Source organism: Anarhichas minor, unplaced genomic scaffold, assembly GCF_050575085.1.
Source record: "Anarhichas minor isolate MPS153535 unplaced genomic scaffold, ASM5057508v1 ptg000021l, whole genome shotgun sequence".
Taxonomy (NCBI): Eukaryota; Metazoa; Chordata; class Actinopteri; order Perciformes; family Anarhichadidae; genus Anarhichas; species Anarhichas minor.
In genome coordinates, this window is record NW_027466467.1 from 5,837,260 (window position 1) to 5,864,986 (window position 27,727).

The 27,727-nt window shown below is 44.4% G+C and overlaps 1 protein-coding gene across 1 annotated transcript in view; it reads left to right on the forward strand.

Moving 5' to 3' along the window:
- itpr1b (inositol 1,4,5-trisphosphate receptor, type 1b) overlaps nt 1-27,727 on the forward strand; it is a 77,670-nt gene that overhangs the window by 42,478 nt on the left and 7,465 nt on the right. The window contains exons 42-59 of the mRNA XM_076096344.1: nt 149-278; nt 2,439-2,623; nt 8,548-8,731; nt 9,104-9,366; nt 10,154-10,354; nt 11,573-11,683; nt 12,160-12,255; nt 12,329-12,463; nt 12,942-13,049; nt 13,546-13,777; nt 17,064-17,186; nt 21,853-22,028; nt 22,434-22,598; nt 22,921-23,110; nt 23,449-23,541; nt 24,459-24,607; nt 25,672-25,837; nt 26,844-27,004. Coding sequence (XP_075952459.1) covers nt 149-278; nt 2,439-2,623; nt 8,548-8,731; nt 9,104-9,366; nt 10,154-10,354; nt 11,573-11,683; nt 12,160-12,255; nt 12,329-12,463; nt 12,942-13,049; nt 13,546-13,777; nt 17,064-17,186; nt 21,853-22,028; nt 22,434-22,598; nt 22,921-23,110; nt 23,449-23,541; nt 24,459-24,607; nt 25,672-25,837; nt 26,844-27,004 — 2,868 coding nt within the window. The remainder of the gene's footprint in view (nt 1-148; nt 279-2,438; nt 2,624-8,547; nt 8,732-9,103; nt 9,367-10,153; nt 10,355-11,572; nt 11,684-12,159; nt 12,256-12,328; nt 12,464-12,941; nt 13,050-13,545; nt 13,778-17,063; nt 17,187-21,852; nt 22,029-22,433; nt 22,599-22,920; nt 23,111-23,448; nt 23,542-24,458; nt 24,608-25,671; nt 25,838-26,843; nt 27,005-27,727) is intronic.

Consider the following 27,727-nt stretch of genomic DNA (forward strand, 5'->3'; position numbering starts at 1 on the left):
GACGTTAACTTTGGGTCTTCCTTCTTGCATTAATGTTCTGGTCTCGCTACATTAGCACAGTACCGCTGACTTTAGGTTCCAGCTCCACTTCTGTGATATGGAAACCTCAAAAGGGTCTTCATCTCTTAACATTCATTTTCACTTACAGGGCGAAGCTCTGCGGCAGATCCTTGTCAATCGATACTATGGGAATGTGAAACCTGGCCCGAGGAGAGAGAGCATCACGGCCTTCAGCAACGGGCCGCTCTTACCTGGAGCGCCGGGGAAATCCCCTACAGGTGTGTGCACCAATATGCTATCTGTGTGTCTCTATGGTCACGCTCATAGAGATAAGATGATGTGATTTTGAAATGATTTGCTTTGGGACGCTGGGTCAGAGCTCGACACACAACACAAATAAGTTCAATCAAAGATTTATAGTTCAGTTTACAGCTGTCAGCTGGAATATGTTACAAACCAATCATTTTAGATATTAATAAAGAAAAAACATGAAACCCTTCACCTTTAGTCGCACCATTCAAACTTTTACTAAACTAAAAATGAAAAGAGAACAGCTAAATTATTGTATTACACCAGCCAGGAAATAAAGTTCACAAAAGCTTTGCAGTCTTTCAGAGTCGCTTATTGTCCAAGAAAGTCTTTTGACCATTGCTAATGTTGTTAATGTGGAGTCTGCTCAGTCATCAGAACATTTAAGGATATGATGATCGTCATGATAATCTAATCAAATTTAAGACTTTTTGTGTTCGTATATATGCTTTCAAATAAGCTAAATTCAGCTCAACGGCTGAGCTGGCAGCTAGCGGCTAACAGTGCAAACAGTGCAAACGACTGCAACAATACTGACAGCGATAACAGTGTTAACCGAAAGGTGTGCGCTGAGCTTCCTTGACAACCCATACACGACATTCATGGCTTTTTTATTTTTCGGTCAAAGGTTAAACTTTCACAATTATTTCAAATCATTGTATGAATTTCACAGGAAAGTGTTTACAGAGGATGTGGAAGTTCCTCTCATGTCGGAAATGTTTTGTTACACAGATTACAAAGAATAGTCATAGTGACACTGACAATTTCCGATGGGTAAACGCAAGATCGCTGTCATGTGGACGCCCACCTGGACCACACTGTGTAAATCCACAGCGGTGTACATTTTGGCACATGGGCAACGCGTTCACAACAACACATTTACAGAGGGCCGTACATATGTAGAGAAAACAGTTGTTATTACGAACTAAAGCTCTTGTCTCTCAATCTTTGCTCAATCGAGACTGACAATCCCAAATGTAATAGACATTTATTTTTCGTGTCATCACAGCAATGACTCACCGTTCATCTCTATAATGGTTTAGAGTGGGGGGGTGGTATTCACAGCCACGGCCTTGTCCTCCTTCAAGCCCTTGGACCTCGGCTCTGCTACCGAGCATACTGGCTCTCTCCTCGGCACAACGTGGGCCGTGTTGTTGCCAGGCGACCAGCGAGCCCAGCTCCGTCTAGAATGGGATGTGTTGTTGATTCAGTGGCTCGCCCAGCCAGAGATGGCTCTGATGGGTGCTGTTATCTCACCACTGCTTCCCTGGCTGGCTGTGGTAGCCAGCAGCAGCAGCAGCAGCAGGAGTTTAAGGATCTCCGTGGATTACAGACACATCTGATCTTATTTGTGCTCTATGGATAGAAATGAAAACCTGCGGTTCACTCCACGCAGCACAAAACTCTCTTTTACCAAATGCCGTCCTTTTATAAACCAGATTTAAACATCCTCTGGAGTCCTTTATTAAAGCCACTATTTATAGAAATGTATATATATATATATATATTATTCTGAAAGTTTTTGCTTTGTGAATGAAATAATCCTGGTGAAAATCGGTGCAGTTTATGAGTCGTTCATCTCAGTTTCATTGGTACTATCCGTGGAGGACCGGTAACCGCTTGTATTGCGGTCTACTACAGTTGGTTTATTGAGGTATGGGGTGTGATCCATATGTCCGGAAACCAGGCTAGCAACATCTGCCTCTGCCTTTTTATAATCTAAATAAAATAGCACAAAAGAATTAACACTAATGCTATAAGTGATCACTAGCATTAATGTTCAATATCCTGTTCTCTTTGTTAGCTGAGCTAGTTTAGCATTCTCCTGAAATACAATAACTATACTTGTGTATTACATTCATTTATTGATGTTGGTTAAAACTAGCAATAACACTTAATTTGTTCATATTGTTGCAACACAAGTTAGATATGAATGCGGTGACTTAGTTTCTGGATAAAGGCATCCATCAAACTGCTTAAAGCCTGCAGTATAATGCAAACGGTCAAACTCTTAAATTGCATTTAGCATGCATTTAGTTAAACATAGTGACCCGTGTTCTATTATGTAACCTGTCTGAATACGTCAACATTAACGTGGATGATAATCATTTTCCCCTCCGTGTCCACAGTTGTCAGCTCCGGGATCGGAGGTCGAGGGGAGCTGAGCTTGGCGGAGGTCCAGTGCCATCTGGACAGAGAAGGGGCCTCCGATCTGGTTATTGATCTCATCATGAACGCTACCAGCGACCGCATCTTCCAGGAGAGCATCATGTTGGCCATCGCTCTGCTGGAGGGTGGAAACACGGTCATCCAGGTGAGTGCGGGCTCCTGGGTTCAAAGCACACACGGTGCAGCGGAAGGGACGGATGTGAGGTGTTAATGAGGACACGTGTCGCCTGCAAATAAATGGGACCGCAGAAAGCATTCGCCTCAGAGAGGCAAGGAGATGTTATCTCGAAGAGTTCAAAGCCGTGCCGTGATGAAGAATTCAAGTCACTCAACCTCAAGAAGCTTGAATTCACGGTCGCGTGCATGAAGCAATCCCGACATCGTTTGAACCTACGGACATTTTGAGTTGAGAAAGAAAAAAAGGGAAAGTGAGCCAGGGGTTGCTAAGGCAACGCTAACTCTTTGCAAACCTCACAGCGAGCAGGTGGAGAAGAGAGAGAGAGAGAGCGAGAGAGAGCTGCTGTGTTTGCAACTGCATCAATTCAGCGCGTGTGTGTCTTCATGTCGTGCATGGAGTAGAAAACATGCATGCGTGTGTTTGTCGCTTGAAAGCCGTCTGTCGGTATATTCTGGTTTTGTGGGTTTTTTGTGTTCTCTTGCATAAACAGGCCTGTTGCATAATATACATCTATTTTGCAAAGGGTTGTTACAAAGAATCCTGGGATCGATTTTTTGAGCCCCATTCTTGCTGTCACCGTTGTCATTGTCACGATTGTATAGATAGAAAAATGGGTGCAATTCTGAAACATCACTGGCAGTTAAGATAACTGGTCAGGATGAACAGGAAAACACAAAGAAAAGTTTGCAGCTTTTAACTGCTTTAATTTGGAAGGAGGCTACAGTCAGTACTTTACTTCTCTGGTCGAATGTCTCTGTACACACAAATGTACACAAAGGCTCTTGCATGGCTCCCGTTACATAAACTGCAGCCTGCCGCTCTGCTGCCCGGGTGAATGACGGCCAGAACAACGGGCCTCCTCACATTCCAACCGCACTCCATAGCTGGGTCGTGCTTCGCTGGTGGAAAGATGGCAGGAGAAGGCCTAAACCCTCGGAGGCCTCCTGAGAGATCAGATAGATTTCAGCAGCTCTCTCGTGCTACATCAGGAGAAGCCGCTCCCTGCGACCTCCCTTAGGCCAGATCAACGAAGCCGACTTGTCCACTTAACCGTCATTTCATGTGCTGACTTGCCTTTTCTAGGTCAGGGCCTAATGAAGAAGCTCAGTGTCCCCCGCTGAAAGTAGCCCGTGGCATGCATATTGAACAGGATGTGGAACTTTTTTCAGTTTGTGTTGTGCACCCCAGGCCGTCGTAAATGTTTGCAAAGCCCATTGTCTTGTTGAAGTGAATGTGCTCGTGTTACAGGGAAGTAGCACCAATTTATTCCACAGTAAATGTCTAAATGTCTACCTCCGACTGTAACCAGGCAGTTTTCCTACTTTGCTAATAGAAAATCACCTCAAAGTGAACCTGTTACGCATTGCAGTTTGTTGGCTTAAAGAAGGAGGAGACACGATCATAAAGAAGCAGCTTGTTCCAGAGTTTAAGTAGGGCGTTTTTATCGTTGTTTGGCGTGGTCCGGGGGACAAGTGAGCTTTGTTGAGCAATCATGTTTGGTCCAGAGTGACTTTACAACATATCAGCAGATGCACCACATTTCCGTGTGTTACATAACGATGGGTCGCCTGCCTCTCGTTAGGACAGAAGGGTTCTTGTACTCTAAATGAAAAGCAGGACAAAAACATGCCCACTGTTTTATTTGTTTTTCGCGAGGTAAACGTAGCCTAGCCAACAAACTTTCTGGGGGGGGGAGGGGAGGCGAGCATAAGAGAGAAAGATGGAGAGACGTTACTTAGCTTCAGAATGAATTCATGGGCCCTGGTGTGTGTTAGTGACTACTAAAAGAAATGAGTCAGGACAAAGTCTGTCCTACCAGCCTTTCCCCCCCTGCATGACGGTTAAGAGTGACGCACTAAACAGGCCCCCACTGCTTCACCAAAATAACGAGACACCTTAGACAACTATTCTTTTAATAAATCCTAATTTGAATTTGTTGGGTTGTCTGATATCATCCTTCACAACCACAAACCTGTTGCTTAAAGACTTCCATTGGGCTGTGATAGCAGACACATTTACGTGTACTAAAACAACAACTAATGGCAGCTGTTTATACATTTAAATGTTTATGGCCCGAAAAGACAAGAACTGTTCTTTGATGAAATCTCAATACTTTCTTTAAACTCACCCTAGCATCTGCCCATAAGCTGAAAATGATTATTTTGTTATTCGTTTGTCACGTCATAACTCAAATGCAGGCCTGTTTGAAAGTGTGCAGCTATAACCAACGAAAACCGATGCCTCATACACGTAACATGCTCATTACTTACCGTCTCCTCGCAGCAATCCACGCTCAGCTAATCCAGCGGAAATGTCGTAACTTCAAGGTGCAATACTCGGAGCATTAATATAGCAGCAAACAATGATTTGCTCTGTAAATATTTAGTGGAGCAATGTCTACCTGAGCAGAGACTGAAGTCACTCTCCCCCTCAGGTAAACGCTGTAAGCTCTCTCAGCACATTTGCCATTGTTTGCACTGTTAGCGGTGTTAGCACCGTTAGCAGCGAGCCCGCTGTTGAGAGGCAAGTAAAATGCTCCCAATCATGTATTCAGCACCTTTAAAATACATAAGTGAAGTAAGTAGTTGGTGACGATGTTTTAACAGACATTAATGCACTGACTTATTGGCAAATTTTGGCTTTGAAGAAATCTGGCAACACATGAATTATTGACCTGACATGACTTTCCATAAATAACCGACGCCTGCGTAGATCATCACAGACAGATAACATGTTGAATGACACGTATGCTCACACCCTCCAGGTTGTTGTTCAGTGATAAGCAGCAAATACTGTGAGACTGATAGTGAAACTCCAGCAGACTTAGCGTACACAGACTGTATCATATGCATACAACTACACTCCTGCATACTCATCTGTGCAACCTATTAGCATATGCACAAACGCACACACACTCCTGGATATATATTTAGAGGCTGCAAAGCTTCTTCCAAAAGCAGCCCTTAGAGAGAGAGAGGGTGTGTGTTTGTGTGTTTGTGTGTGTTATGCAAGAGAAGAAGTGCAGCTCTGCTCCTCCCAGCCCACCATCTATCTACTCAACACTGTCTTTGAGACCTCAGATCCGTAACTGTTACAGGACCCAACAGGTGCCACCACTCTTACACAATAGGCTTGTTGTGGCACGCCGACACGCTCAGCCCCCCCTCACACCCACACCACCCCCTCTGCACGGTTCATGTTCACATTACAGCTACCTCTTGGAAAGCTTTAAAAAGCTTCTGCAAAGTGAGTTTCCAGGCATCAGTGTCATCAACATACCAGCTCTCTTTTAATCTATTTTAGTGAGATAAGTGCACATTTTGTGTTGTTGTTTAAATTACTTGATGCTTTGGCTTGGCTTGTTGCCTGCGCAGAATCTTGAGAACACACGCTCACGCATGCATTTCACTTTCATTTTTCAACCTCCTGTCTGGAGCTCTTCGTCGTAGCTTCAAAGAGCGGAGGACGCCACCGAAAAGCCCTCCAATGAGCACAGGGATGGCTTTGTCGCTCTCGCCAAGGTGTCAGGCGGGAGAGGCGGGAGAGGCGGGAGACGGGATAAAAAAGAAGGGGAGAGCTGGTGGTATAAACAGGCCTTACGTAACTGGCCCGTGTTGATGCCAGGAGCAGGGGTGGCAGCTGACTGGGAGAGGAAGGAGGGCGGCATGATCATCAGGAGGCCCCGCTGTGCCACCATGTTGAATCTGTAGAATCGGAGACAGGATCAGCAGAGCTCCCAGGAGGCTTAATGGCTCTGCAGTGGGACACGTAAAAAAGGCAAAGCCCCCTCAGGGAGAAAAGCCATCGCTGATTGGCTGAGTGACCATTTCCTTTAACGAGTGACTCAGCCCCCACTTCTTCCCGGGAACTGCTAACTTCTGAAAATCCGAACCAGTTTTAAGTCTCATCCCCTTCAGCACAGATAATAAACTTATTTCAGTACCTGACTTTGAGAAATTCAATCCACAAAACCTTTTTTTACATTTCCACAACAACCATCGATGCAATGCCATGCGATAACTCTAAATGAATCACAGTCTGTTCGATTGTGATTTAAATCTGTGTGAAAATATGTACGAGGAGTACCGATCTAAGCAAACATTTGATGCCAACCTTTAGTACTTGACCGTTTTTGAGACTCTTGTGCTTCAGACACCAGAAAAAGTTCGATACCCGGCCCTTCTTTAACTGACTCTGCTGGCGGAGCACGGGGCCACAGCGGTTGCATGCTGTTTCCTTTTTCCCGCGGCGTGTGTGACTGACAAGTGTTGACAAAAAGATTCCCTTCACATCGGTGAAGAAATGGGAGTTTTTATGGCCATAGTCATGGGGTCCATTTAATATGGTAATCTCGTAAAACTGCTTCCCTTGAGCCGTTGTTTCTGTCTGTAGGAGTGCTTGCGTAAGTCTTCTGCTCACTCTTAATCAGATCACTATGGGTGGATGACCCCATCTCGTAAACAACACCGTGTTTAAAGCTCGAAAAACAAGCAAGGATAAACTGTTGCATGAAAGAGAGGACGAGAACTCTGATTTGCTTAATAACATTACGTGTTCTGCATCCTTTTAGGACTTGAGTCAGGTGATTATGCAGAGGTTATCTCAGAGATTATCAGCTAGGTTTTATATATATTTTTTTTTTTTAAGATTTTCCATGCAGGTAAAAGTCACTTGGAATTTGTTTCACTGGATGTCCCTCCCCTCTTTTGGAAACTGAATTGAGCTAAACCTGGAAAGAGTCTTATGTAATAGGCTTTTCAAAACTGCACCAGAATCCATGTACGCGATAACCCCACCACCACCACCAACAACGCCACCTCTCCTCCCATTTTCGGACCCTCCCTCCCCGCTCTCCCACCGCACACTCGCTTCGTGCCACTCTGGCACTGGAAAGTAGGGCAGGGTTTTCCTCTCTCCACCGCTCGCCCTCTGTGGGCTGATGTAACGGTGTTAGAGCTGAGGCGCTGTGTGCCCTCACTGTAACCACTCAGCTGATTACAGGTCTTATGTAAGGAGGGATTGTGGAGAGGAAAATGGGACAGAACACGTAGCAGAAAAACAATAGCTCCATGCATGCAATGTTTTCAGAAAAGATTGGCCTCTGTGTAGTTCTGCAGGAACCTAACCTCGGCTTCACAAATCTCTTACTCTGGCTGAATCTCACTTTTGTTGTTGCATAGCTGTGAACGCAAAGATGTGTTGTATTACGCAATCAAACGAGGCAAATTCTGTGAGTGTTTCCATAGCTGTGTGTGCTTTTACCTGCATGTGCTGTGCTGGCACACCTTTGTATGTGTGTTTGCACATGCACACTGGACAGTGACGTCAGCTGGGTGTGTAGCTGTGTTTTTGTGTGTGTGCATGTATTTGAGTATGTAAATATTCCAAATCTTGTCTTTGTTTTTTTTTGTTTTTTTTTGCCCTTGCTCGCCTGTTTGTGTTACCGCCCAGCGCTAGTCCTAAGGGTGCCAGAGCCATGTTTTTCAGAAGGGGGCAGATGGTGTGAAATGAGGTGTGCAAGGTGAGGCCTTGCAGCATGTCTTGCACTGTGGAAAGGGGGCTTATGTAACGGCGTATAACTGAACCTCTGGCTGGCTGTGTCTGCGTAGGAACCATAAGAGAAACAATGATAAGAAGTGGAGGTTATTAAATATAAAATGTCCTCACCTTGAAGACATTGTTCTCTGATCAAAGGGAGTTTTGACAGGAAACATTGCTGGTAACATGCCAATGTTGAAAGCAGGCCACCTGGAATCTGCATTTAGGTAAAGAATAAGAGCAGAAATCGGTGGGTAAAAAACTCTGACAAGTAACCATTCTTTGGTGTAAGACAGAAAGATTGGATTACAAATAACATCGTCCTCTATTTATTTTTATTTTGCTTTCTCCAGCGGTCATTCTACGAGCGTTTGACCGGGGACAACAAGTCGGAGAAATTCTTCAAGGTGTTTAATGAGCGCATGAAGCTGGCCCAGCAGGAGATCAAAGCCACCGTGTCGGTCAACACAAGTGACCTGGGCAGCAAGAAGAAGGACGAGGAGCCACCTGACAAAGACACGCCAGCACGCAAGAAAGGTGACGGGGCCGGAGTCTCGGTCGCCACCTGGAAACGTTTTTATCATAATCTCATGAGAAAATAAATGTTGTCTTCTGTGAACATGGCATTTAGTCTGTTTTGAATACTCGGTCTCTAAATGTCCTCTGTGTTAAAACAAAAACTGCCACATCATTTAGTTAGTTTATTACTATTTACAGACTTTCTGTGGACATTTATTTTAGGAATTTCATACAGATCCAATTAATAAAGCCTTATTGTTTCTGAATCAAGACCTGATTATATTTCCCTGAATAAAGTCTGCATGCATGTAAATGTTTCTGCGACTCCGCACATGAATGCATGTCTTATCTCCAATGGTCTGCGTTTGTCTCACCTCTACCTGTGGTTAGTGAAAGACGTGCTGGTGGTGGCAGTGGTGACGGAGGAGGTGAAGGAGCAGCTAGTGGAGGCCTCCGTCGTCACCAAGAAGGCCTTCACGACCTACCGCCGCGAGGCCGAAGCCGAAGAGCACCAGGCGGCCGCCGACGGCACTCCCGTCCCGACTCCCGACAAGAGCCAGGAGGAAGGCGAGATGAGCGTCATCATCACCATCATGCAGCCCATCTTGCGCCTCATGCAGCTGCTCTGCGAGAACCACAACAGAGAGCTGCAGGTGAGCTGTCACACCGGGTTTGTGTTGCGTCGCTGTTTGTTTTGCCGAACAAACCCCCCGCCCCTTCATCGCCCCTGACCTTTGTTCCGACTTTCTATCACCACACTCTGTTATACAGAAACGAAACCGCGTAGAAAATAGGCACCGTTTGCAGAACTTCCTGATGCAGCTGTTTCCATATCTGCCGTGTCTTGGTCTGGTTTCACTATGAGGAGTGTGTTGGTGTTAATAATGGCTAGCTCTCCTGCAGCCCTGACAGAAGATTTCCTTCTTGCACTGATTCTGTTTTGCACCCGGAACCTTTGCAGGCCGTCATTAAATAGCAGTCGGCTCAGCGCTGAATCACTCCGTCTCGTCCATCGTGACCCAGCGTGGGTGCAAGATATTGATGTACTGCTAGCCACGCAGCACAGATGATCAATTCATTGAGATGTTTCGGTTCCTTCCAAAGAGATGGAGTAATTGTCTGGCGGCTGTATAGGCTAACATGCTTTACAAACCCAGTGAAAATAGTAGAATGAGCCTAAACGTGATATTTTTATTTCTCACGTCAGAGAAAGACAGAAAAGGTTGGTAAAAAAATATTGTAGATACCTTGAGAAGACCTTTCTTCAGACCCTGAGACCATGATGCTCAACATCAGATCCCACAGTTTTAGCTTTCCTATTTGTAGTATAAAGTGAGACACTGTCTTGATGACGAAGAGACTGCACTGCCCAAATTCAGATAACATGGGCCCCGAGGATGTGCCATAGTTAGCGTATGCTTTATCTCCTTCCATCTCCAGAACTTTCTGCGCAACCAGAACAACAAGAACAACTACAATCTGGTGTGTGAGACACTTCAGTTCCTGGACTGCATCTGTGGCAGCACCACGGGCGGACTGGGGCTGCTGGGACTCTACATCAATGAGAAGAACGTAGGACTCATCAACCAGACTGTGGAGAGCCTGACTGAGTACTGCCAAGGTCCCTGTCATGAGAACCAGGTGATAACACGGACACACAGAACGTTCTTCTGTAACTATATAGAGCCTTTTTTATTTTTATTTGGATGTTTAAATGTAGTTTTCTTATCAAATACTTGATCAAATGATCCTCTGCTCATGTCAGACTGACCTTTTCCTTTTTAGTAGTCACACTGGTGGTTTGGTTTTGGTCGTACTGTCATTAGTCTTGAGCATTTGTCTTTTCATGCCCAGCACTACGCAGTCTTTCTCTAACAGCAGCAGACTGGGCAGCGTGCCTGTGTTTGTCCTCTGGCATGGATCAGCATTGCTTGGTCTTCTCACATGATGGCGGCATCCTCTGTTAAAGCTGCCGTGGGGTCAGTTCATGGCATGTGTGAAACTGGCATGAGTAAACAAGCAACTGGCTGAATGCAGTCGCTGCTGGAACTGATTTCGGTTCCCTCAAACAGCGCCAGAAGGGGCGACTGCCAGACTAAACCGAGCTCTTTGTTCGTTTCTACTGAGAGGGAAGAGAGAGAGAGAGACACAAGTGCTTGAACTATTTTGGTTTGTGCGGTATTAACGGGAGAGTTCGGATGTTTTGCAGTGGGGTTGTATGAGGTACTTAACCATAGACACGCCCCCAGTTTAGAGAAAGCGTACAGGCATGGAGCAAAGCAATGTACTGCTGTGGATGGGGGCAGCAGCAAGAAAGGCCTACATAAATAAATATCTGTATCACTTTGAATATCTGCTATATTTAGAATATTTATATCCATCTATGCTCTCTTCTAAGCCACCACATCCCATTGAATAAATAAAACGGTAATCGTACCTTGCAGAACACAGAAGTTGCTGGTCTACTGTTGCCTCGATCGGTTAGTTTGTGTTATTGAGTGACTTTTGTGAATCCCAATAGTTATGAACTGTGACCCATCTCATCAGACTCTTCCAGGGCTGGTAGGTGGTGGGTTTGAAAAACAAAACAATTAAAGAGCTCTAGAGAGATAGAGTACAGATGGTTTTAGTTATGTTATCACAACTGAAATTGCTGGCAACAGAAACACCAGCAGCATCAGAAAACATTCACTATTACATGTGATTGTTGTCGAGTGTTGTTGCTGTTTTACATAAAAGTCCTGTCAATCAGAATTTTACCTTTTTTAATAATAATAATAACTTTCCTACTGCTTAATACCGGTAGCTCTCCTGTCGCCGTCTAAACTTTCTTCTGTCTTCATGTCTTTGGTTCCTCAGAACTGCATCGCCACTCATGAATGCAATGGAATTGACATCATCATCGCGCTCATCCTCAATGACATCAACCCCCTCGGCAAGAAGAGGATGGATCTGGTGCTGGAACTCAAAGTGAGTGATCCTCGATAAAAAGGGAGAGGAAGAAACACTTTAAAATACTTTCAGTGTTACATAATAATAGTATTTGTCTTTTCTGCTTGATGGTACATGTTTGTTATTGCTAGAGTTAGGTTGATTAAAATTTGTCAGAGTTTGCAAACACAGATGCTACAAAACGAGTGTAATGATTACAGTCATTGGTGTTATGAGCTACTCAGCTGTCTAGACTCATCATTCTCTCGAGGCTATCAAGTCATTACAGGAAATCACTGACTGAAGAACATCCTGAAACTGTTGATTTAATTTAGATGTTCCAAAATATATTATTACAAAACATCATCATTAAGTACGCCATCACAAATGACTTACTATGAATATTTACAGTTGGATTTCCTCTTTAATCTCCTCGTGTACAGTTTGGAATGCCGAAAAAATGAACCTGAGTCGATTGTGTTTGCGCCGTTATCTGTGCTCTCATCTCTCCGTAGAACAATGCCTCCAAGCTTCTTCTTGCGATTATGGAGAGTCGCCACGACAGCGAGAACGCTGAGAGGATACTGTACAACATGAGGCCCAAGGAGCTGGTGCGTGTGACATCATGCAAACCATCTCGCAGCGTTGAGTGGATGTTATGTGACAGTCTTGTGATTCCTGCAGGTGGAAGTGATCAAAAAGGCCTACATGCAGGGCGAGATCGAGGTGGAGGAGCCGCAGGAGGGCGAAGACGGCGAGGAGGAGCACTCTGCGTCTCCACGCAACGTCGGTCACAATATCTACATCTTGGCACATCAAGTAAGCCGCCAACTGTCCGTGACACATCCGTAACACACGCGTAATGTAGCCGATGGACTTTCAGTGGCCTTACTTTTACTGTAGGTCTTCTAAGGACGTGTTATACCTGCCATTCTGGACTCGTGCCCTCTTTTCAAGCCCTTGGGCTAAGCGCTGCTCAATAGCGTGTTTGTATAACAAGTGTCTCATGCAAAACATCATTTACTAACTTGACTTAAATTACAGTTGTGCAACACCCACTGTCAATCCACACCCTGCAGCCTCATTGCGGTTGATTGGAAGGAACATTGTGCATTCAAAGGAAAGAATAAATAACATGCATGTACTGGACCCAGTCGTTAAGTACCGGCAATGTTGGCTCAGAAATCCCAGAAGCACATGCCAAATTCACACATTAGACAAAGAAACATCTATGTGTGTCTTTGATGATTCATTGATCTGTTTAGCATTGATTTCACGGTGTTTGTTGTCATTTCAGTTAGCCCGTCACAACAAGGAACTGCAGGCTATGTTGAAGCCAGGGGGGACCTATGGAGAGGGCGATGAGGCCCTGGAGTTCTACGCCAAACACACAGCTCAGATTGAGGTCAGTGGTTATGTCGGTGTCCGGACTAAACTGTGCCATATTGGATCTTCATCTTTATTTATTGTTATCTATCAAGTTTTACTCAGAGAGTATCCTAAAACTATTGCCTGCCTACTGTCTGACATGTATTTTAATTAGTATGCGTGAGCTGCAGAGGATTGCGACATTTTGGCCTCACAATTGACTCGAGGCATGCGAGGCCGTCACATCGTGTACCTAAACAGGATGGCAAACACCTTTGGCATGTCATCACGTTTTCCTGAGGAGAAGGAATGCTGGTTGTTGACAGTGTTCTGAACTCAAGTTGTTGGTTCAGTTTATCAGCCACTTTCTGAAGGAATGCAACCCTTTTATTTGTATGGCAAAGTACAGTTTGTGACAATAACCAGACATTTGAATGAATAAATGATCTAAAAACCACTTTGCTTTAAAGAAGACTGTTCAGGGGTTAAGACTTTTTTGTGTGATTGGTGACCGCTTCTGTGGTTGTGTCCAGATCGTGCGGCTGGATCGCACCATGGAGCAGATAGTCTTTCCTGTGCCCAACATCTGCGAGTTCCTCACCCACGAGTCCAAGCTGCGTGTCTACTACACCACAGAGCGAGACGAGCAAGGCAGTAAGATCAATGACTTCTTCCTGAGTTCTGAGGACCTTTTCAATGAGATGAATTGGCAGAAGAAGCTGCGAGGTACTCAAGAGGCTACTGGTGACACAAACACGGTTCCCTGTGCGTATTTTCCCTCAATTCTTTATCTCCTAGTTCCTGGTTTACACGCTGTCCTTTTGCACCCCTCCAGGCCTCTGAGGAACCCCCCCCCATACACTCCATAAATGTTAGGTTAATTGAACTTGTTGGCATCATGTGTGAGAAGGAACTGGAGAAAACATTTTACTGTACTTCACTTTGGCAATTTGTCAACTCAAGATCAAAAATAATTTCCCGAACTCTTCCACCACACCTCTAGTGTGATCAAAAGTCATAGGCTACCAGAAACCAGAGCAGCAAGTCCCAGACTTGTGATGTCATCAAGTATACGTCATCCATAGACTGATTTTGTGGTTTGGGGATTTTGTTTCTCTTTTATACCCAAAAGAGTTTTATTCTTTTGTGGTGTTCTCAGAAAAAGTAGCCATATACATAACATCCTCCTGAGTGCTCTCACTGTCATCTATAACATCTTTCCCAATTCATTGTCTATGGAGAAGCACAACACTTTATACTTGATGACATCCCAAATTTGAGTTTTTAGATGTGTGTAACATGTACTATACCGTTTGAAAATGGGCTTAGTTCCCCTTTAAAAATGGAAGGGCGGGAAATATAAAGCATTGCACATCTTCTTCTAATTCTGAGTCTAACATGTTGGCAACACTAAAAGCATCGTGGAAAACCAGCTGAGTTAAAGAGCACCAAGAGCAACTACAGACGCTCAGTGCTGGCCACTCCAGAGGAGTGTACCACGAAGCGAGGTTAGACCCTAAAGTCAGAGCTTTCACTGTCGCAAAGGATGCTCTATTTTAACGTTGCTAGATCGCCATGGGGACTTATGCAACTGACTTGGTCCGGACGAGTTTCTGACTGAAATCGTTTATAAAAAGCGTACCTGGACCTATGTGCCAGACTTATAAGAGGGAGTGTTTAGAGACAGAATATGTCTGTTGGCTTCCTGACAATATTCTCTGAGCATTACAGATTCTCAGCTGAGAGAATACGTCATTAATTGCAAACCTGTTGGGCCGCACTTCAGTAATGCCACCGAATGAAGCCATGCAATTGTATGCATCGCCACAGGAACTTACCTGCGTTCAGTTAAAGATGCAGAAAATCTGAGCAGGAATAATGTTTTATTCTATTGACAGGGTTGTTATTGCTCTTACTGAACTACACAGTATGCGTGTAGTGTTCTGTGGTACTCGTTATGTCTGACTGAGGTTTGTAGGCTTTGTTGAGCCAGCTCGGGCAAAGAAAGCCTGGCTCTGTCAAACTTGCTTCCTGGTACACACCTCTGGTATTCCAAATATGACATCCTTGGCAAGTAGAAAAAAAAAAAATCCTAATCCATCTGTAATGTTCATGCATGTCTGCAAACAGGCTCAAAACATATTCTATTTCTTGTAAACAAAGACCTCTAGCTGACTGATAATTGAACCCCCCCCCCCCCCCCCCCTCCTCCTTAACTCTAAAGGGCCTGGAGGAATGGAAGTGGAGAGAGCATGTAAACCTTGATAAGAATGTTATTTAAATTGCAATATAGTTACAATTGTAACTATATGAGTTAATTAAAGGCTAAGTTACAATAGTAACTATATAAGATAATTAAAGGCTAAGATGAGATGACTACATATGTTCTAAATTGATGTTTTCCAGCAAGGAGTGAGTGATGTCAGCTCTGTAAGTGTGATGTGGTGCACGGTAAACGCAAAGGTTCTGGTCAGTACGCAAATTGTTGCTCATTCACAAAATAATCATCTATTTTGTGAGGAGATTAGAGTGTCAGGTTCCTGGATTTAGTCTTGCTGGAAACAGAAGAACAGAGAGGTGAATTCAAAAGAAAAATGTTCTGGCAGGATTTAGTGCTACAGAGTATTAATCTTTAGACTGTCCTTCCGTTTTAGTCTCGTGAATTTAGAGCTTAAACTGTGAACTAGTGTTTAAGAGGTCACAAGAGTGTCTAACGTTTTGTCTGTGGTAAAATACATTTAAAAAAACTACAGATGGAGCGTGACGCCGGTCCCCCAGGTTTTTATTTATTACGTTTTTTGGTGGGTATTCCTGCTTCATTATAAGCAAAATTAGGACAGTAATCACGGACAATAAAAAGTGAAGTGCAGGCGTGATAAAGATGTAAACACAGTTGGCTGAAAGATCCTGAGTTGGCAGGATGCTTTAAGCCTGCCCCGTCTTAATGGGATTAATGGCTCGACCTGTGTTTCATCTACCTGCCAGTTTGAGGTCATGCTCAGTCACACATTCTTTACCTCTGACATGGCACAACCTCAGTCAGAGAAATGAAGGCACGGTAGTGAACGCAGGATAGCTCCTGAGTGAACAGGCAGATCAGGACCAGCAAGGCGATCCAGAAATAAGATCCTCAAAGGACCTCATAAGTCCTCATAAGTCCTCTTTCTTTAACAATAAGCAACTCCTTTCACTAATCTTAAATACCGTAGTCGTGCAGGCCTGAACGCTGCGTTGAGTCTCCCCTACAGCAGGGCAGGTTGTCCCATGGTCAGGCCTGAGCGAGGCTGGTTCGTCTGTGATGCGACTACACGTGACGACAGCCGCCTCTCTCCTATCCGAATGAATCGGTGCAGCTGGAGACCATGTTGTTCCGCTGGTGCTAACCACTTGTCATGATGAATAGAGTGACTTCTGGTGCTTAAAGTCCCCACCCGCAGTTCTTCTTTTCAAATAAACAGGCTCAAAATAGCAATGGCACCATACTGATCTCCTGACCTCGGTCTGAGAAGGGTGTGTGTGTGTGTGTGTGTGTGTGTGTGTGTGTGTGTGTGTGTGTGTGTGTGTGTAATGCTCATGACAATTGTTTTTGTGTGCTAATAGCTGTAAGTTTTGCCTGTTTTTACCCTTCAACGTGAATCCTTTGGTACCAGTTGTGGTGCTGACAATGGCACTACACAGATATCTGATTTGGTTTGATACATGTGTTTCACCCCAAATTTGATGGATTTTCTCAAATGACTCCCCACTCAAAATTGGAGTGTTTAAAATTAAAGTCTAATTGATGAAAACATGGCAAAAATGTTGTTTTGCTGTGGAGAAACACGAACGTTTGCCACAGAGATAATTGATCTCTTAGCTTTGACTACGATTAATTGGAAATATACTAACAGCACAAAATCTCTGTGTTTCGCTTCTCCTTGGAGTGAAACACTGTTCAAAGTGTTCTTTGAAATCACTGGATGCATTGTGCTCGGTGAGTTGATAGAACGATGGCTGCAGGATCTCGCTGCAGTACAATGACCTGTGTGAATTTGAATACCCTGTCCTCCAGCTCAGCCCATCCTGTACTGGTGCTCCAGGAACATGTCGTTCTGGAGCAGCATCTCCTTCAACCTGGCCGTGCTCATGAACCTGCTCGTGGCCTTCTTCTACCCTCTGGAGGGAGTCCGTGGAGGTCAGTCTGCTAAAGTCTTCACCTTTTCAAGCTTCCTCTTGGGAGAGCAACAGGCGGTTGTGATCTAGTGTTTGTTTGTTTGTACACTGTGTTTAACAGAATGACTGTGACTATTACCACTTAGGAAAAGGGAGTGAGCGGCTTGAGGCATATAGTACATATTGTGCTTGATCAGAAACCTGTATGAATTTGGGCCACGACTTGTCGAGAGCTTTATTTAAAGTGCTACACCTGTGCAGCTCTTTGCAACCAGGTAACAAAACATCCGGTTCAGCATGTTCAAGAGGACGTTGTCCTCGCCTAACCTTGTGATAGGGAAGGTAGGGCCAATGTGCACTCTCGCGGGAGTTTCCCGGAAGGGGTGTTGTGTTGGATAATTTATTTGTCTAACACAACAAAAGTTTCTGAAACTAATACTTTGACAGCCACACAGCATAATAAACCTATAAAGGGCTCGCACCTCTTCAGATCACAGTCTGTTTAGACGTTTTGGGGACTTGTTCTGCATTAGTGAAAAGAACTTGTACAAGGACCTGATTGGACAGAGTGTGTTTTGCAGTTACTTTATAATAACCACTGGATGAGTGCCAACATAAGCTTAACAAAAACCATAAACTGCACCCTATCTAGTCATTATTTGTTCAGTTTACATGTACTAGCACTAGTTTGCCTCCTGCTGTTTTCTGTTCAGAACATGGTATCTAAAGTTGATAAAGTCATACAGCTCCAGGTGTCCAGCAAAACTAATGAGCTTGGGCTTTTACGCTCCGAGTTGAATTTATTTTTCCACTCAGAAATGCATAGAGGCGCATAGAGCAAAACGAATGCAAAAAAGCAGCGTGCAAAGTGCTTCAAAGCCGCCACACAGATTGCTGAATCGCACTCTGTCTGATCAGGGCCTAAAGCCTTTAGTGGCTCCAGAGGGAGCTGCATGGAATCTGATCAATGTCCTCAAGGGATGTCACTTGAGTCCGTGTCACACATCAAGTTTCAAATGAAACGCATCTGGGGGTGTGGAGTTTAAATTAATTGAGCTCACCAGACCTCTGCAGCCCCACGTGTAGAATAAAAAAGACAATATCTCTGGTTCTGTTGCATCGATTTTGATTTTTTGTTTTTGTTTTTGAGTCAAACAGTGTGATAGGCACGCAATGCTAAATCTGAAGAATACTAATTTTCAACTTCAAAAGAACTGACAATCCAACATAATCATGAACAGCACCATCTTTCTCCATCTGAGAGCTGACCACAGAAGATTGAGTGCAGTTCATGAGAACATTTGCTTCACCCTGGACACAAGCATCTTTGAACACTTCCTGATGGGGCATTTAATATCATACAGCACATGTATTTATAGCTTGTGATCATATCTCACATGTAGGATGCATTATTAGTGTTCAGCATGCACAGGACTTTACAGAACACGGTGTGCTCTCGTGCCTGTGGTTTGGGTGTAGCCTCACACCTCCCAAAGTGAGTTTCACCACAAGTAGAGGTGTGATGAGAATGTAAATCTTGAATTGTTGTGCTGTCACAAAAGACCAAGATGGATTTGTTTTTAATTACAGCCTGACCTGTTTAATAGCATATTTCCTGAGCTTGAGACATGACTTCTAGTCTCATTCTCACACTGGTCTCAGTTTGAGTAGTCTTTTTCTCCATATGTGTCACTTCTGGTAATCAGTTGTGTGCCTGTGTGGGGGGGGGGGGGGTGTTTGTGTGTACGGATTTACGTAAATACTGTGGTCTCCCCATAAATTCAGAAACATTCTAGCAGGAAACATAATACCCTGCTACTGACTGTGTGGAATACACCACTGAAAGTGACACCTACAGTACCTGATAGGAGGTAGATACACACACACACACACACACAGCAAAAAAAAAAGTCCGACTCAAACGCTCATGTAATCTGCGACATTTACATCCTTTGTTTGATCTGTTAATCTGCGTCAAATCTGCTGAAAATCATGTCACAGATTCAAACTTTCATTTTCTTTATGGATCCATGTTTTTTTGCCTGTTGCATTAAGAAGGTTATGATACCAGCATTTCAGCTGCTAGACTACAGCGACTAGACACACGCATGTCTCTGAGTAAAAATAGAGAACCAAAACCACACAACAAACATTTACGAAACAACCTGATGAATATGTACAAACAACATAGAACTCCAGCACTGTGTGGACAATACACAACAAACCCAAAGCTTTGTTTTAAATAAGCTTTTTCACCAGGAATTTAAAAAACAAGAGGTAATTCCGTTCCTTTGTGGGAGCCACATATTTGACCTTGTTGCCCTCACCATATTAACCTCTGATCAGTCAGGCTCTGTCATGTGGCCTAAATGTCTGGATTTAAGTTGGGAAATCTGGTCTGGTGTTTGGTCACAAGGTGTGACAGATTTCTAATAAATAAAATATTCATTCAAAGGGATTTGTCTAGTGATACCAACTCCTGCATGACGGGAGGCTTTTCACAAACCAAAGGAATGAGTGGCAGACCTGAGCGTGTTTTTACGTGCAGTCTTAATGTTTTTTTGTTTGTTTTGCCGTCTCTTATTCCTTTCCTTCTTCTTTTTTTTTTACTCTGTTCTCCTCGAGGGCAGTATTAGTGGGGATGTGAAAAGCCGCAGGCGTTAAGGCCGGCATTGTTCCAGTGCAGCGTAGCAGAGAGAAGACGCACATTGTGATTCGCATAAACTTTCAATTGTTCTGTCTGGGGTCAAACGGCGAGCTCCCTTTTGTTTGAACTTCCTCACAGTATTGCAGAAGAGACAAAAAAAGACGTTGTTAGCTTAGCTTTAGAAACTCCATGGGGTTTTTCAGTGTCAAAGGTCTTCCGGGAGCTTAACAGTTCATTCCAGGACATGCCAATGTTGGCAACGAACTGAAGCCAGTTATCAAGTCAAAAGAAAAAAAAGTCTCCGCCACTGTTGAGTTAACTGTTCAGTGTCCACGCACACACATGCTCACGCGGTGTCCTGGATTTAATATTAGCTCAGGTGGTTCTCATGTTCACTGCTCGTAAACCTTGAATAAACCGAGCTACTCCAGTGAACTTCATTTGGGAAAGTTTGACATTTGACACACTTTTATATCGTTACGTGTACATGCTCAAAGGAGCGGTATTTAACATTCAAACCACCTTTTGCTTTGTACAGATAGAGACTGGCATATTGTCTACCTGAGCAGAGAATGACGTCTCTCTCTCTCTCTGTGTGTGTTGTTATCCGAGCTTCACTGTTCTTTGTTGACATAGCCGTGCACGTGAGCATGCCCCACTGGTTAGCTCATGGCTGCAGCTCTGCACATCTCTCATACAGTGTTCACAGCTGATAACACCGTCCCGATCGGCGCTTTTAGCAGCATTTACTATGAACCGCAGGCTAGCTGTCGACATGTTGAGAGCCGTTGAGAGGCAATCGAAATGCTCCTAATCTCGGTTCTTGCGCCTTTTATTTGCAGATATCATAGAGCACATGATAAAATCCCTATCAACATTTATATATCAGCTGCACACCTCACTCACCTGTCTGTCAGAGGATGTTTCCTCTAGGCGGTTTGTTTGAAGATAAACTGTGGTTGGGATCTTTTCCCGACCCTTGACCAGTAGAATCAAAGTACCAGAGTCTCCACCCTGTCACGGGCACTTCTCCATTACGTGACAAGTAATGGCTGATTGGAGCTATAGCGCTGACACTTTCCAACAATAACAGGCACTTCTTTATTTCCATGTAACAAACTGTGTGTAGAATTCACTGCGGTGAAGTGTAGTGGTTTAAAGGTCAGTCTCTCTATCTTCTTATAGCTGCAGAGTAAGCTAGATGAACAGACCGCACTATCGGTGTGTGACGTCCAAGCTGCTGTGTCTGGGTCGGGTGCAGTGCAGAGTCCAAGCGCCCAGGCAGCGTAGGGCTGCGGGACCATCCCGATGAATTTAGCTGGAACCAAGCGTATTTTTAGCCAACCGGAGGTTATGTAACAAGTACCTGCCATGTGATCTGTACACAGAGAGGCGTGAAGACGGAGGCCTCAGCAGGGAGGGAGACGCTCAGAGTGGCGTTCTTGGTGCCGCAGAGAAAAGAAAACCTGAGTGACCTTTTCAACTTGATAAATGCATTTGTGTGCTAACACAGAGGAATTTGATTCACACTGAGTCAGTGTCTGGTGTCCTGATAACGCTTTGCTGACCCGCAATGGTTGATGTGGAACTGTTGTGTAAGAGCCAACGTAGACACGCACAGAGAGAGGCAAAGAGCTCTGGGATGCATTTTGTTCCGGTAACACATCATTCACAAACAGACGGATGAGTCCGCTTCAGTTTGGCCACTTTACTTCTATGTCTACGTCTTTGGGAAACATTCTTGTCGCGGAAAATAAAGTATGTGAAGTAAATGTGAAAGAAGGCCCGTGCTGGAGAGAGCATGCATGCACCGCATACCTTTACTGCAGCTATGCACACGTCACAATTCTTTCTAAATATGCAGAGAGGATGAGTTAGAGTGAAGCTGTCACGTTTTACGGTTACATTTCCAGATACGCGTGTTGTACACATGCAGAGGAATGGCATATCTCGCCCGCCCCCCCCCCCCCCCGAGTAACTGAATTAGCCTCTCGTCACTCATTTCACACCTCTCCCAAATGTGACCTCCTTTAATCCTCAGGTACCCTGGAGCCCCATCTGTCTGCCCTGCTGTGGATGGCCATGCTGGTTTCCCTGGCCATCGTCATCGTCCTGCCTCAGCCTCACGGTATCCGGGCGCTCATTGCTTCCACCATCCTGCGTCTGATCTTCTCCGTGGGCCTGGAGCCCACGTTGCTTCTGCTGGGGGGTTTCAACGTAAGTGTGTATCCGTGTGTTCAGAAAGCGATGAGCAATTGTTCAGACCTCGCATGCGGCATCCCATTTAGATCATGCTTTATTGCACACGTTGATGCTTGACTGGAGTTGCCTTCGGCAAACGGCGCAGTCACATGCCAAACATTAACGTAACATTAAACGTATTGATGCAGGAACACACATCTCCTGATAGCGTAGCATAGCAACAAGCAGTAAGCCAGATTCTGCAGTGGTTTAACAGTTGAGGGAGCATTGCAGCTGCGACTAAAAATGTCACTCATAGCTGTTGATGCATTAGCCCCCGAGCAATAGGCGTTTGAAAATCCTATCCAAAGCTGCTGTAAACCTTCCATGGCCACTGTCTCTGCGTTACACGTCGTCTCTGTGCTGTCCATCGTTCTCCAGTTGTGTAACAAGGTGATCTTCCTGACGAGCTTCGTTGGGAACCGGGGAACCTTCACGCGTGGCTACATAGCCATGATCATGGACGTGGAGTTCCTGTACCACCTGCTGTACCTGATAATCTGCAGCCTGGGGGTCTTCGTCCATGTCTTCTTTTACAGCCTGCTAGTACGTGAGCACACACGAGACATATCAATAAACCATTATTGCACATGTACACGCGTGGACATAGACACAATGTGATGGTGTACAAACAACAATGTTCAGCTTGTCTTGAATAGGAAAAAAAAAAGCATTTACATTGTAACACGAGATAAAAATGGATTTAGATGCCTTTTGATTGGCCATAAAGGTTCACTATTCTCCACCAACATCATTTAACCATGAGATGTTTCAATGGCGATTTATGTAAATCGAAAAATGTGTCCTCTGTCTATGTTTTAAAAGCACACTCTGGACACGCATATCTCTGAATCCTTCCTCTTTCCAGCTCTTTGATCTGGTTTACCGAGAAGAGACCTTGCTGAACGTGATAAAGAGTGTGACTCGCAACGGCCGCTCCATTGTTCTGACAGCCGTGCTGGCTCTCATCCTCGTCTACCTCTTCTCCATTGTGGGCTACATCTTCTTCAAAGACGATTTCATCCTGGCTGTCGACAGGATACCCAACAAAACTCTAGGTATGTCGAAACGCGGATTAATTCTCACTTCTCTTACTGCGACGCACATAAATAGCTTAACCTCGCTGACCCAGACAGTCAAGAGACTGAAAAATGGAATGTTTTTTCTGCAACACACACACACACACACACACACACACACTCACACACACACACACACACACCGGTTTTGTATAAAAACACATGTAGTCAAAGTAAAGCTAAGGAATACAAAAAGTGTTTTACTTTTATGTCTATATTTATCTCGCTTTTAGCATCACCAACAAGCGTATAAAGGATGTCACCATTTATATGCATTGTGGAAAAAAAACATTGTCTTGTTTCCACCAATTGAATAGAGCATGGAGCCAGTATGGTGGGAGACTACTTCTCTGGCGGAGTGTGCCAGAAAGAAAATGGGGAGAACTGTTCCACAGAGGCGGTAAAGGCGGGTAGGTTGACAAAACTGAACGGAAACTTTGCTTGTGCGTGTGACTGGGCCGCTAGGGTCGGGGGGTTTGTCACGTGTTTGTGCATGCGTGGGTCTCAAGAGATTCCCAAGTGTGTGCTTAAGTGCAAGCCCGTATGTGTGAATATGCGAAGGTCTTTATGTCCTCACGAACGACTCCATGACTCAGCCAGAGGAGATTCGTTCCACCGAGATGCAAGTCCAGGCGGCTGGGTGGTCACGGGATTAAACGCTGTCGGGCCAAGTGGGGGCTTTCAGGGAGCAGGGTGAAGGGGTTTAGACTCGCCTAAGACCTGATGTAGGGGCTCAGGGTTAAGAGGTCAGGGATTAATTGCCATTAGGTACAAAGCAGGTCGATGGGTGCACCCGTTGCTGGCGCCGAGAGCTTCTCACAGCAAACAACGAGTTCCTCCAAACCTACTGACCTCGATGTGGAAAAGCCTCCAATCAAAGAGGAACACATGCGCCACCTTCACATCGACCGGCCAACCATGTGGAATCCTCACACTGGTGCGACTTTGTCTCGGCTTCTCTATCCGTCATCACCAGGCTGTCTAATTACGATGGTCTGGTGACTTGTTTCTGTGTGGATAGAAAATTCCCAGACTTGTTATGTCCTCAGAGACCCCCTACGCTGAGGCTGATAATAGTGTATATATATATATATATATATATATGTATATATATATATATATATGAGTATATAAAGTTGGTTGTATATTGGATCTAAAGTCTTTTATTTTTTGTGTATCCATTATCTTAGTGGCCGCTCTTCTTCATGGATTTAGGTGTAAAGGCATCGTTGACTGGTAGTAGCAATGCAGCTGACGGAGCAGATAGCGCTTTGCATTCAGCCTGTACAAAGAACGACTATGACGGTATCTGTGTGTCTCCAATTAGCTTCCGTTGCCGTCCAGCCGTCGGCGGTGGTGATCGAGGACAAGGAGCGATCGTGTGACTCCCTGCTCATGTGCATTGTCACAGTACTGAGTCACGGCCTCAGGAGTGGAGGAGGTGTCGGGGACGTCCTGCGGAAGCCATCCAAAGAGGTACAAAGCACAGGAACACAAGGAAGACATCACACCCAAGCCCAGTTTTGATTTATGAGTTTATAAAACCGTATCATTAAATTACCTTCCCCCGTCTTGAAATAGTTGCACACATTCTGCCACTTACCAACATGCACTCTCATGCTTGCACAATCCCTTGCCAAACACACACACAGTTTAAATTAAATTGAATTAGAGTGGATGGAGGAAACTGATATTATATCTTAAAATGTGATTGTTTTAATGTCATCATTTTATTTAATCAACTCTGACATCTAGAAGTACTCTACGTAACGTATTTGACCCAATAAGCAAAGAAAATCGAGTGGTTGGCTAATTCCCCATCCACAGGATGAGGTGGTTTCTAAGAAGTAAAAGCTGCAGTACGTCTCTTGACTTGAGACTTGCTCCGTTGGCTGGTGAGACAGGTTGCATGGGGGACTTTCATAACTTCAAACATGCCAGAAAAAGCATTAATGTTACTTATCTAGGATAAAGACAAGCTTGTGCGCGACCACAACATGTCTTAGATCTGCAGCTTGACCCCTAGAATGAGAGCATGACTCATACTTGTATAAACCTCCGTTAGCTTAACGCTCATGTGAATTCTTTGTCGTGTTTTCAGTTGCATTCAACACACAAGGACGGCCCATGTACTGTACATGGTACTGTATGCAAAGGGGGTTACTGTGAGTCACTCCAATCTGTTATCCCAGTGACATTTGACATAAATGGTCCACACGTCTTTATTTATTTACATAAAAACAGAAGGCAGCCTCACTGGTCATTTTAGGCGACAACGTGCAGCCTTGTTGGCAAATCTGCAAATGAGCTGAATCCATTTTTAATGAGAAAATAAATACTATAAGTTGTTCTTAGTCAAATCAGACTTTGTGATCATTAGAAAATGCATTCCTACGCTTGTGAATATTTGAGTAATAGTTGAATAGGGTGGCGGTTCAAGCTCTCTGCAACCCACTGTACATTAAAGTTCTGCACTGGGCCCTTGCTCCCACTGTGACAGTGACATTCCTCACAACTTGTCTCGTGTTTGGCTTCAACAGGAGCCCCTTTTCGCAGCCAGGGTGATCTACGACATGCTCTTCTTCTTCATGGTCATCATTATTGTCCTCAACCTCATCTTTGGTGTCATCATCGACACATTTGCTGACCTGAGGAGTGAGAAGCAGAAAAAAGAGGAAATCCTGAAGACGACATGTTTTATTTGCGGTGAGAAATGAAAAAATAAATAAATAAAGATTCCGTTTTTTTATTTTGCTCTGCATGGTGATATTGTACGAGTTCAAAAACTTGTTTTGTTAATTAATGGTTATTTTAGTCTTCTTTTTGTTACCATTAAAGGCATTCGGCTTACCCAGCAGTTAGAGGCAGCAGCAGTTCATTTAATAAGGCGGAAATGCTTTGTAGTTCCATTCCAGTCGAAGCTGCAAGCGATACTTGACACAGCATTTTATCGTGCAGTACAATTGGCAGGTGTGAATGCCGAGGTTTGATAATGACGAAATCAAGACCAATCAAATGAGCGGTCTGCACCCAGCCTGCTCTTTTGTGAGCGTGTGACTGCTGCGTTGCAGCTCCGCTTCGGGCCTCTGTGCAAAATGGGGGCAGTTTTTCTTGGTAGTGTAAACAACGAAACGCCTCCTCTTCCCAGAATGAATGGTTAGTCATGGCAGGTGCTGCTGTGGAGGAGGAGTGTTTCTTCCTGTTGCCACATGGGTCTTGACCATGTTAGACTGTACACTCACTGAGACTCACTGTGGCCTCATTTGTCACCAAACAGTCACGAACAATCAGCGGTCAGTCCTGGTCATTCTTACCGCTTATGTGTCGGGCAACAGGATTAAGTGCTTCTTCCTCTTTTTGCAAATGCAACTGCACGAATGTAAATGGATTACAGGGATTTGGTGCGACAAACAAACATTTTTAGCAGACCTCACCTGACCCGTTTGGTCTGCCCATTTCCTCGTGAACTCATTTCCTCTTTGTTTTTGTCAGCCAGTCATCCGCATTTAGGTCACAAGAATGATTAAGTCATGTTTCCACACAAAGCGTATTTCTTCACTCTTCCAAAGAAATGAAAGCACCGTGTTTATTTGGGGTGTGTGTGTGTGTGTGTGTGTGTGTGTGTGTGTGTGTGTGTGTGTGTGTGTGTGTGTGTGTGTGTGTGTGTGTGTGTGTCTGTCTGTGGTCCATTTGGGGTTGTTTTCATTTTTAGGTTTGGAGAGAGACAAGTTTGACAACAAGACGGTTACCTTCGAAGAGCACATCAAAGTCGAGCACAACATGTGGCACTACTTGTTCTTCATCGTCCTGGTGAAGGTGAAGGATTCCACAGAGTACACCGGCCCAGAAAGCTACGTAGCCGAAATGATCAGGGTAAGTATGTCATCATGCATTCAAATCTACACTGCAAGGCCTAATATTAAAGTGGCATTTTTGGAATAAATAGGATACACTTGCTGTGAACCAATCCTTGATTCTTCCAGCTGCCCTCCTTTTCAAAAATCCATCTTGTTGGCTACTGCGGATAACAATTCATGTGCCTCAGAGACTCGAATGCTAAAGTGCCATGCAACAGAGTGTTCTCAGCTGCTGTTGTGGTCTTCACTGAGGTTAACCTTCACTGCGAAGCAACACAGTATGCGCTGAGGCTCCAGCGATCAGGTTTATATGGGTTTGGGACAGAGCTGATTGCTGCAGTCTTTTCGTTCCTCTGCACCAACGATGGGCAGTATTTGTACCTCATCCGTCCCCGAGTCCCAGAACTGCATTATGTAATCCCTGCCTCCGTGACCTTGAATACCTCCAAAGTATTATCACATCAGTCAGCTTTGTGAACGGAGAATTAACATTCAGGCGAAGTCTGCCATTAACATAAAATGTGTTAATCCCCCAAAGCAGCCATGCCTTGCTTTAATCATTAAACACACTCCGGCCTCAACCTGCATATAACCTCATGATAGGCCGGCCGGGACGCAGCCTCGTGGTTTTGTCAAGCAGCAGAGTGAAGATGTCTCACCATCAACCATCAAATCTAGAGCTTTATGTTGATTTATATTCCTTTTATTTAATTTAATTTATATATATATATATATGTAT